General features: G+C 37.5%; 1 protein-coding gene across 4 annotated transcripts; it reads right to left on the bottom strand.

Moving 5' to 3' along the window:
• Positions 1–2,839: 2,839 nt before the first annotated feature.
• Positions 2,840–10,376, bottom strand: mpx (myeloid-specific peroxidase). 4 transcript variants are annotated; one of them, XM_051910661.1, is made up of 16 exons: positions 9,056–9,182; positions 8,587–8,646; positions 8,086–8,179; positions 7,815–7,990; positions 7,581–7,713; positions 7,366–7,495; positions 7,053–7,259; positions 6,602–6,959; positions 6,299–6,459; positions 5,949–6,207; positions 5,678–5,848; positions 5,302–5,539; positions 4,706–4,902; positions 4,438–4,475; positions 4,005–4,058; positions 3,520–3,781 (listed from the first exon to the last, which is right to left on the bottom strand). In XM_051910661.1, the coding sequence occupies exons 2-16, from the start codon at positions 8,642–8,644 to the stop codon at positions 3,767–3,769; spliced, it is 2,289 nt and encodes a 762-aa protein (XP_051766621.1). In that variant the 5' UTR covers positions 8,645–8,646; positions 9,056–9,182; the 3' UTR covers positions 3,520–3,766. The 4 variants fall into 4 exon arrangements, with proteins under 4 accessions (XP_051766617.1, XP_051766619.1, XP_051766620.1 ...); XM_051910657.1 differs by lacking the exon at positions 4,438–4,475 and having other exon boundaries at positions 2,840–3,781; XM_051910659.1 differs by lacking the exon at positions 4,438–4,475 and having other exon boundaries at positions 2,840–3,781; positions 8,086–8,176; positions 9,056–9,145.
• Between the last annotated feature and the right edge of the window lie 280 nt (positions 10,377–10,656).

Here is a 10,656-nt window from a genome sequence, read left to right as displayed (position 1 = left end):
TGCCCTCCTGAGGACCGGAATATAAAGTGTGTTCACGCCATGTCGGACGTAGGCTAATTACCGTAATTATGGTTCTCTTATGTGGCTCGCTTAAATATGGTTTGCTCTTGGGAAGTTCGTATTTACGAATTAAGAGTCAGTCCTAACAAAAACAATAAAATGTTTCTATTAATTAATAAATTAGGCTAACTTAACTGGGAAGACTGGCCTCTTGTGGACTATCATGATGCACAATAATTAAGATTATATTTTGTTTTATTTTCATTTTTAATAAATATGTATGTAACATTGACCTATGTGTCATATTACCCTGGCTGGCATTACATTACTGCCTGCAGTAATTTATCTCTCTATATCCTCTTTTGGAACGCTGTGCACAAACAGGCCTAATAGTAGATTTTTCTTTCCCTGTTGGTGCAAAATCCAAAAATTATACTTGCCATGGTCTCATCTAGAAGTTTATTATGTTATAGTTTACTTCTGAACCAAGAAGGTGAGAAGTAGAAAGCTGTTCAGCTTAGCCTATAGTCCTATAAGTGGAAGATAATTAGCATTTGCCTGCTATAGGTTCCGGATTTTTTTAGAATAGAAGTATTGGCTTTATGAGTAGGCTAACAAAAGGTCTGTGGTTAACGTTATTTGAAAAGACTTTCATATTTATGTCTACAGTATTGATTACACACAGAGCTGTGTAGTAACTGATTATATGTAATCTGGATTACGTAATCATATTCCAAAAATGAAGTACTTGTAATTAGATTATATTACATTTTAAAATACTCATACTCATAATCACACTACAGTTACTTTTTATTGATTACATTGATTACATGTTATTCCCACAATGGAAGTAAATATATATAATTATTTGATTCATAATTAATTGATTCTCCCCACTACTTCTTTTTTTATCTTTTTTTTTTTTTTCTTTAAGAAGTGTTTTTCTCAACACTGCAGCATTGCATCAACTCCTGACAAACACATTCATTATTATTTGAATGATCACTCACTGAGTCATTTAATCATGTATTACTGTCTTTGGAAGGCTTTTGTCTTTCAAACACATTAAAATGTACAAAGGCACGACATTTCATATTAACATGCAATGCAATGGATTACGTTACTAACTACAATTTTTGTCATGTAATTTGGAATCAGTAATTTGTAAGTAATCTACCCAGATCTGATTACACAGTCATTTTTTATATGTGAAATTTAAAGCCACTATTTTTTTAAAAAAGTTTTGAATTAGCAGCAAAAAGCATTTTTTTTTTTTTTTTTTTTTTGCATCTGGTGATCAGAGTCTTAATATTAAGTCACAACAACTTGTGGGTAGTGTGGTTATATTCATAACCTTTTTTCCTTATGTTGCTACAGCCCTGTTCAGTTGATGCTGTAAATGAGAATGTTTCCTGTGGTTAACATTTGTAAAGAAATGCTTCCCCGTGCCGTTCATGTCACACAAAGTCAAACTAGGTTAGCAGAGATCTGCATACTAAAGCCGCTGCAATTTCCATAGTAACAGTTAATCTTAGGCATACTGAATAATGGAATAACTGCTGAGAGTAATGAACTAATGAGCTTTGTTTATTGATAATTTTGTGTCAAAAAGTCTAAACTTATTTTGGAATTTTTTATAGCCTATAGTAAACAGGACAGACATAATTATTTTTTAATTATAAAAAATAATTGTATAATTATTTATAAAGAGTAAAGTTGCATATTGTTGATCATATTTTAATTCATTACACTATTTAACACTATATAGGCTACACTAGGGCTGTATCAACAAAACCCATCTTACCATTTATCAAAATCCATTTACACTGCAATTAGCCTATGCCTAAATAATGTTATGAGTTTAATGTTCTAAATATAACAGTTTGAATATGGAAATATGAAATGTTGGGGGAAATGAACTAAATGATACTAAAACCTCCAGTAGGTGGCGGCAAGTAGTAAAGTGAATCACAGATTACTCAACCGATTCGTTCAAACCGTCTTATTCATGAAAGAAGCAAGTGTCCAATGACTTAATGAATGGGTCATTCACCCGATTCGTTCAAAAACGGCGAATCGTTCAAAAACAAAACACCTTGTGTTGCTGGGAGACGCAACGTTTCGGATCTGTTTGGAACCAGGCTATCGTTTCATTGGCAAAATAGAGCAAAAAAAAGTTGAAACTGACAACGTTGTGTTTAAAAACTGCCAATTCATATAATCAACTTATTGTTTAATGAACTGTAGCTTATGTGAATATCACATTTGTAATCCTGCTGATATTCGAGAAAAAAAAATAGCACTCTCATGTGATATTGCTTAACTAGCCTATAAACACAAAATAGCCTACAACTCATACAAGGGCCATTCATATCTTAAATTTAGAGGGGCATTTTATTAATTTTGATGGCATTTCCGACCTTGCACGACGCTATTTTACGTCAATCAGACCAGCTTGCTTGTTGTTATAGCTTAACTGATGGCTAAGCTGGCTGATTTGAGATGGTTTAATAGTGGTTCAGTTTCACAGCGGTGACAGGACAAACATGATCGTTACCTCGCTGTCACGGTCCGGGAGACGTAGATGCCTCTCCGCAGAGCGCTGTGGTTGCTTTTACAGGTATGTCGTGACTCGTGCGGCTCGAAGAATTATTAAGAATAAGTTGTAGGCTAGGCCTACACGCTTAATTGAGAACTGATGTCACGGGACAAATTTAAACAAAAACTATACTCGGGATCCATATGTGCACGTGCCTAAGATTTTCCCTTTTGGTTATGCATTCACACTCACCATGTATAGAATGTAGAACAAGCCCGATAAATGAATTGATATATACAGTTTTTTTTATTATTATTATTATTTGTTTATTTCACTTTACTTAAAGCATACACAAATATAACTGTCACAGAATGGACTACAGAATATTTTTGTTGCAATCTGACAACAAAACCAAAAATATCATCATACAGTGCATAAAAGAAATAAGTCAGTGCATGAGCGGTTACATCTGTGTTTCTAAATTATGAATCATTTAGCTTTAAACAATTCAAAATCCAAACATTAAATATAACTGAACCCTTAATTTTGCATAGCTAACATAGTCATAGTCATCTTATTAATAAAAAACAACAACAGAACCAACTTTCCTTTAGAAACCACAGTAAGAAAGAAATCAGTGTTTTAAAAAACAATGAAAAGTAGCGGATTTACAATTTGCATTTTATAGGCTTTTTCTGGTTATTCTTATCCGCAGGATATATGCATTTACACGCAACTGCATTTAAAATAAATAAAAACAACAGCTACATGAAAGGAAAATAGTAATGCATTATAAGTAATAGTCTCAAACAGGGAAAAGAATATGGCCAGAGAAATAGCTGGACCTGCCTATACCATTAGCACCCCGAGAAGTCTCTATCCACACACGGTCTCCACTCTGTAGGTTCAAAATCACCTTCCCTTCAGCTAATGATCGTGTACCAGCGCTCACTGTTTCTGGAGTTAGCTGTACAGCATTATCTTTCTTTAAGGTCACAATGCCCAAATTCCGAGTTCCTATGACTGAGAACTGGAATTCATATACACCAGGTATCTGGCAGACGAACAACCCTGATTTTTGGTCATAATGGTTCTGTCCATTGTAAAGGACCTGACTGAACACAATCACTTTAGCAGAGAAAGGAAGGGTTGTGCCAACAGAAGCAAAGAAGGCAGAATGTTGTCCTGTGGTATTAATGGGAGGTCCTGGAGGTCCAGGCGGGCCTGCTACACCTCGTGGACCTGGAAAAATGAAAAATTAGAGAAAATGATCAAAAATCTTTAAGTGATATTGATAAAATACTGAATATCTTTTTTATTTTAAATTTGCATTAGTTGTTGTCTTGGCTCTGTTAGTTCTGTTATCTGGCTGGCTTAATAATACAAAAAAAAAAAAAAAAAATGAGCAAGGTTGGCAGCTTCATTGAAGGAATATTTAGAAGGCATGTTTGATGTATGTGCTTACCAGGTTCCCCTGGAGGTCCTCTGGGTCCTGGAGGTCCTTGGAAAGACTCTGTATCTGAGGGTTAATTCATAGATGTTATATGTTTGTACTATAAGTCTAACTGTTTGCATTAAAGGGAAATAAATCACAGTTTTAAATGCGAAAGAGGCCCCTAACCCAAGCAAAATACCTTGAAGCATGCAAATGGTAGAAAGAAAGACTAAACAGCTTACAAAGGTTTGGTGCAGTTCAGATGCAGTCATGAAACACTGATTGACAGTTGTGACATCCAAACTGCACCAGTCCAGTGAACAGCAAAGAAGAAACTACTCAAGCCGTGTCCAGTTTAGAGATTTTGCAGTGAATTAATTGTCATTTTAAGCTAAATAATAGATCATGTGCACAACATCACTCTTTTTGATTGCAATTAGGAGAAAACAAACACTTGTCTAACCTCATTTCCAATGTCTGAAATGTTGATGTCACCGTCACCTGGAAGGCCAAATACCAAATCACAGGTAAACTAAACCATGGTGACCATGCGAACAGTTTATAAAATGTCTTCAATACCTGATATGTGCCTATACTACCATAAATGAGGTACTTTACAAGCACATAAAAAGGTAGTAAGAAAGGCAGAAATTTGCAGTCAGAAGAAGAAGATTTATGTATGACCACATAGCATATAAGCATTTAAGAGCTCTTATACTATGGTGCCTTACCAGTTTCAATCCAAGGGTTGAGGTCTAAGGCAGGGATATCCCCACAGTTAACGTAACTGGCTGAACTGGTGAAGCGGAAAGGATCAAGGGGAACTCTGCCAATTCCAGTGTTGTCGCAGATGATGCGTGCCAGCGACACAGAGGCCAGTGATGCTTTTTGTTTGTTGGTAAACACTCCTTTGTTCTCCCACCATAACCTGAACACACCGTGCCATTTGGCATTAACACCTCTCAAACACATACTAGTCTCATAGACTAGGCTTAAATCGGGGTTGTCCAATCCTGCTCTTGGAGGGCCAATGTCCTGCAGAGTTTGGTTCCAACCTGCCACAGTGCCACATTTACCTGGAAGTTTCCCGAAGACCATGCATGCATCTCAATCAGCTCCCTAGTTCAGTAGTCAAGGCACTGATCAGGGAGTCGGCCACATTCATTTACATGATATACTGATTCACGACCTAGGAAGCTAGGGAGCTGATTGAGACGCAGGGCTTGATTAGCGGGTTTCAGATGTGTTTAATTAGGGTTGGAGGAGGATAGTGGCCCTCCAGGAGAGGGATTGGACACCCCTGGACTAAATACACAGAGATCTTTACCTATCTCCCTGGCGAATGTGCTGGAACTGTGTAGAGATAAGGCAGGCAAAAACTGCACCGACACGACCACCAGGAACAAAAGGCTCAGCCACGCCTCCCAACCAAATGTCTATGTTCTCAGGGGTACCATAAAGCTCAATCAGCCTGCGAGCCAATTCAGTGTTGTTCATCACCACAGCCAATTCTTGCACATTCTGAGGGGCGGACAGTCCACAGAACCGACGCCATTCATTATAGCCTTATGAGGAACAACAGATGAATATCTGGTTAGTCTTCTCTAAAAAATGCAGCATGAAGCTGAGTTGGCTTTACATGGTTTGGTTTAATGGGTTCCAAGACTTGGTGTGCATGTTGTGTATGAGTCCAGAATATTTACCTGGTATTGCATGGTCACGGCTTCTTTGCAAATTGAGGGCGGCCAAGTCCAAAGCAATGTGGGCTGTAAAGGCAAACAGTCTCTCTCTAAGAGCATCCACCATCATGTGGTCCTGCGTATTCAGTTTTGCTGGCCGACCAATCAATCCACGTAGCAGAGGATCGATGCCCCCTAAGCAAAAATAAAAGCAGAAATAAAATAAGAAGACTGAAAGAAGACAGTTGTAGCAGATTTAGGACTAGGTGTGCTGCAACAAGCCTCACAAACTCACCCTCGAATATCACCCTCCATGGCGAGAAAAAGGCCTCATAGAGGGGCACACTTGGAAATTGAGGATGGTTCTGGTAATTTTCATCAAGACGAGGAATGATGGGCTGGATGGCCAGGTGGGCAAAACGGAAAGCTGCAGTGGCAAAGACATTTGCAATAGTAGGGTCCACATTTTCATTGTAACCTGGATATAGTCCAAGGTGTCTATTGTAAGCATCAGGGCCCACAATTATCGGCAAGTATTCCTTAATCACCAAGATCTAAAAGAGAAAGTATAGGTTGATCATGAATATATATTGTACCCCACATGTAATTGCTTGTGTTAATGCATTTTTCATTGAGTGTCTTTACCTGATTGTAGGCACCCACAATTTTTCTTGCCTCTTGATAAAGGGTTTCACTACTCCAGGTAGGATTGAGTACATGGAGGGCCCGAGCCAATCTATTGTGCTCCCTCATGAAAAGTGCGTGTAATGAAGTAAGAGCAATGTTCTCATCAACACGAACATCCCCTATACACATCAAGAGTTCATTAGCATTTGCCACATGGAGTTGTGCAAATACCATACATTTTAGATGTTGGTTTTACCAATGATGACTATGCCCAATAGTTGCATTTGAAGGCATAAGATTTTCTAAGAAAAAGTTACTGACCTGCAATGAAGCAAGGCACCTCTGTTAGGGTGGTGTCATTGAGGGTTTTCCTACGCGTGGCACACATTTGGCTTTCTACATTGGTGAAGGGCAGGTGCTCTCGTCCATTGTCCTGGAACTGATTGTTGACACGTAGAAGACCATTATCATTGGTCAGGTCTCGTAGTTCCTTTGCTAGCCCATCCTCTGCCCCGTAAACCTGTCCAGCATCTAGGAAAGCTGTTAGAGCATTGATCTGTTCCCGAACTTTGGGCACCCCACCAAAGAGATAGGCAGTGTTCCCAGAACCACAGGCCGGTGACGAACGGAAGAAAGGGAGACAGGTGTCAGGACGCAGGCGTTGATCTCCTGGAGGGACCTGTTTTTTGACATTAAATGCAACATAGAAGATAGTTATTATACAACAACAAGAGTGGGACAATCTTTGACAGAAGGACAATCTTTGACTGACCGGAATTGGGAAGCAGGGTTCAGAGCGCTCACAGCTCTCATCACAGTTGAGGCCACTGCTGAAGGACCTAATGCTGGGTGAGGTGGGCGTAAAAGTCAGATCGTGGTCAACCCATTGCCCAAAGATAGTAAGCATGAAGGTAAAGTCACGATCACTCTCTACGTCAGCATCTGCAGTGCTTAGAATACGATTGGAAACCAGTCTGACCTGGGATCAATGAGGAAGACAGAATTCAGACATTATTAACTAATTGGTGGCCTACTTGATTGTCAAGTAGACTTTAGTAAACTATTCATAATCATCTCCATCATACCAGGGGCAGCACTACACCATTGTGCAATCTGTTGGGATCCCACCCTTTGGGCTGGGAGATGCTATCCTCATAGCGAGCAGGCAACCAGCGGGCAAAAGGGGTGTTAGATGCACCAAAAAGTGGGTTCCTCCTGGGAATTATAAATTTAGTTGTTTAGCTAGGCAAACACTGAGCCTTTGAATAAGACTACTCTGAATAAGGAGGGAAAGCCGGACCTGTTGTTGCAGACATTGGTGGCAGTTCGATACTTATTTATGAGGGGTGTTGTCCTACAAGAAGGGGGCTGAACTTGAGCCGCACAGCCTGTCAGACGTGTAATCGTGTTAAGCTCTTCTAGAGTGAGCAGGTCTAGGGGAAAACACATAATGACAGTTTTTAGCATGGAACATCAGTCAGTGATGGATCTTATCTGAGCTTTGCAAGTTTTTCAAAGTTTTTTGTCCTCATACCTGTAGCATTGATTGACCTCTTGTGTGCATGATGGGCTTTCTCACTGATCAGTCTGAGAGTTTGCACCATGTAGTCTGCGGCTCTCACAGCCTCTCGTGTCTTTCGAGCTGGCTGTTTCAGCAGACGTAACTTGTCGGAAGGCTTGATGACATCTCTGCGCACCCTTGCTAAACTCCTGGAAGTGAGGAGTTTTATAAAAAAAAAAAAAAGATCAATGACTGGGATGATGGCACAGTAATATTAAGTAAAATTCTTAGAAACTTTACTCACTCATCACGAGAATACTTGTAAGCAGCATCTACTATTTTCTTTGCTTCCTCAATTGAATCTAGAATGAAACGTCTCCCAGGGCTCTCTTCTTCTGCTAAAAAAAGAAAAGGGTATTACATCATGATATGGCCCTAGAAAGGCAAATAATGACTAATTTAAGTGAAACCTGTAAATTTTATTAGTATTATTATTTTTATTTTTAGATGGTAGATGAATGAACTTCACTCAGTCTATAGATATTTAATAAAATTCTTGATTTTTCTTTACAAATGCAACAAAATTCAGCAATACACAGTAAGTGACATATGTATGTGCGATATATAAATGTACATGAAATTTAATCTGGAAGATGGATGTCACACCAGTTGTAGCTTAAATGACTGAAGAGCACAATACTGAATTTCTTGCAACAGAAAAACAGGTGTTTTGATATGATTTGATTTTATGTTGTTAATCATCATCTATTTAATTTTTGATGGCATGATTTATTGGTAAACTTACCACCCACTGAAAGGGCACAACAGCACCCCACCACAAAAAGAAAGGTGAGAAGATTCATCTCTGAAACACAAATTGAAAGAGTGACCATGTGAAAGACATTGTTGCACTGTTTTATGCATTTCAAAAGATGCATTTTGAAGATACATTCTTCTACATTTAAGTGGAAAAAAAAAAACTTTTAAAAATGCTAAAATTCTATTTTTATACTGTAGTCATTTGCAGTATAAAAATTAATATAACTTAATACTGACATAATTTGTTCTTATACTGACAAATTCACAATTGACAATTAAAAAAACAACAGTTTAGAATAAGAAGTCTATTAAATTTAACAATTATTTACTCTAAATGCATTCTTTGCATTTGCAATCAGCATCACATAGTTTCATGATACTACTTTTTAAAAAAAAAAAAAAATGCAATAAAACTTATAAATAAGTAATTTAAAGAGAAATTTTGCATTTCTCACCTGGTGACAGGTCTCAGGCTCTCTGGTTCTGGACTCAAGGCTCAGAGTGTGTTGTACTGACTGGATGGAGCAGACGTGCTTTTATATGGTCCCTCATCCTCAAACTTTTAAGCATCATTGTGGGAGTCTTAGGCGGAGAAACAGGTTTACTTCCTTCTTCCTTTTCTCAGTAAATGCATTTACCATATATGGAGTTTGTTTTATTGATTTATGAGGTGACAGTGTGACACTTATTTACTCTTCATAATTCTACATTACAGGAATGCAAGGACTATAGTTACAGATTTATATATTTAATATTTAAACAAATATTTAAAGGCATATTTCACCAGAAATTGAAAATTCTGTCATCATTTACTCACACTCATGTCATTTCAAACCTGTATGCCTGTCTTCTGTGGAACATAAAAGATAATATTTTGACAAATGTCTTTTTTTTTTTTTTCTTTGCCCAATGCAGATCTATGTTGTTTGGTTACCAATATTTTTCAAAATATCTTCTTTTGTGTTCAGCAAAATAAAGAAAGTCATACAGGTTTGGGTCGACATGAGGGTCGATATTTACTATTTTTAAAAAATAAAAATTTCCTGGTTAAAGCATGATATAATTTTTTTAGATAGTTTATATGAATATATACATGATATACAATATTCACCACGAGATAAAATGTTTCGAAATTGTAAGTTGTCTGTGTTTTGATGTCATTTATTTCAGTGTACATTCAGATTACACTACTAGTCAAAAGCGTGGAAACACTGACTCAGACTGACTCATTCTTTACTATGGTTATGTACCACATTTTAAAATAATACTCATAAAAAAAAGAAATATTGGTAACACTTTATTTCGATAGTCCACTTTAGACATTCTATACTGACTATTAGTAACTTTGCAACTGTCAACTAGCAGTCATTAAAGTATTAGTAGACTGCTTATTATCTGCAAACACTTTATTTCGATGGTCCCCAAAAAACATTCTACTGACTATAAGTAAATATGCAAGTACATGTCAAATTATTCTCACTTTCTCACTGATCAGTCTGAGAGTTTGCACCATGTAGTCTGCGGCTCTCACAGCCTCTCGTGTCTTTCGAGCTGGCTGTTTCAGCAGACGTAACTTGTCGGAAGGCTTGATGACATCTCTGCGCACCCTTGCTAAACTCCTGGAAGTGAGGAGTTTTATAAAAAAAAAAAAAAGATCAATGACTGGGATGATGGCACAGTAATATTGAGTAAAATTCTTAGAAACTTTACTCACTCATCACGAGAATACTTGTAAGCAGCATCTACTATTTTCTTTGTCATGTCAAATTATTCTACTTACTTGAACCCCTTGAACACAAAACCCTAACCTAACAGTCTACTAATACTCTAATGAGAGTTAGTTGACATGTTGACAAGTTTATAGTCAGTATAGAATGTCTAAAGTGGACTATTGAAATTGGAAGTATGGGGATTATGTAGTGACAAAAATGCCAAACAAAATAAAACTATATTCTATCTGCTTAAACGTCGATTACAGCTATAGACATTCTCACAAACAACTTCCTGATTTTTAAACAATATTGAAAAAATGTATGATGGACACTTGTGGCTGCTT

The sequence above is a fragment of the Ctenopharyngodon idella genome, chromosome 10, assembly GCF_019924925.1.
Source record: "Ctenopharyngodon idella isolate HZGC_01 chromosome 10, HZGC01, whole genome shotgun sequence".
Classification (NCBI taxonomy): domain Eukaryota; kingdom Metazoa; phylum Chordata; class Actinopteri; order Cypriniformes; family Xenocyprididae; genus Ctenopharyngodon; species Ctenopharyngodon idella.
This window is presented reverse-complemented; position numbering and strand designations above follow the sequence as displayed.

Excerpts from the sequence above, each read along its gene's own strand:
- mpx (XM_051910657.1), bottom strand. The coding sequence starts at position 8,644 with ATGAATCTTCTCACCTTTCTTTTTGTGGTGGGGTGCTGTTGTGCCCTT. Across the intron at positions 7,991-8,085 it reads TACAAGTATTCTCGTGATGA|GAGTTTAGCAAGGGTGCGCA; the intron begins GTGAGTAAAGTT and ends CCTCACTTCCAG. Across the intron at positions 5,849-5,948 it reads ATGGAGGGTGATATTCGAGG|GGGGCATCGATCCTCTGCTA; the intron begins GTGAGTTTGTGA and ends ATTTTTGCTTAG.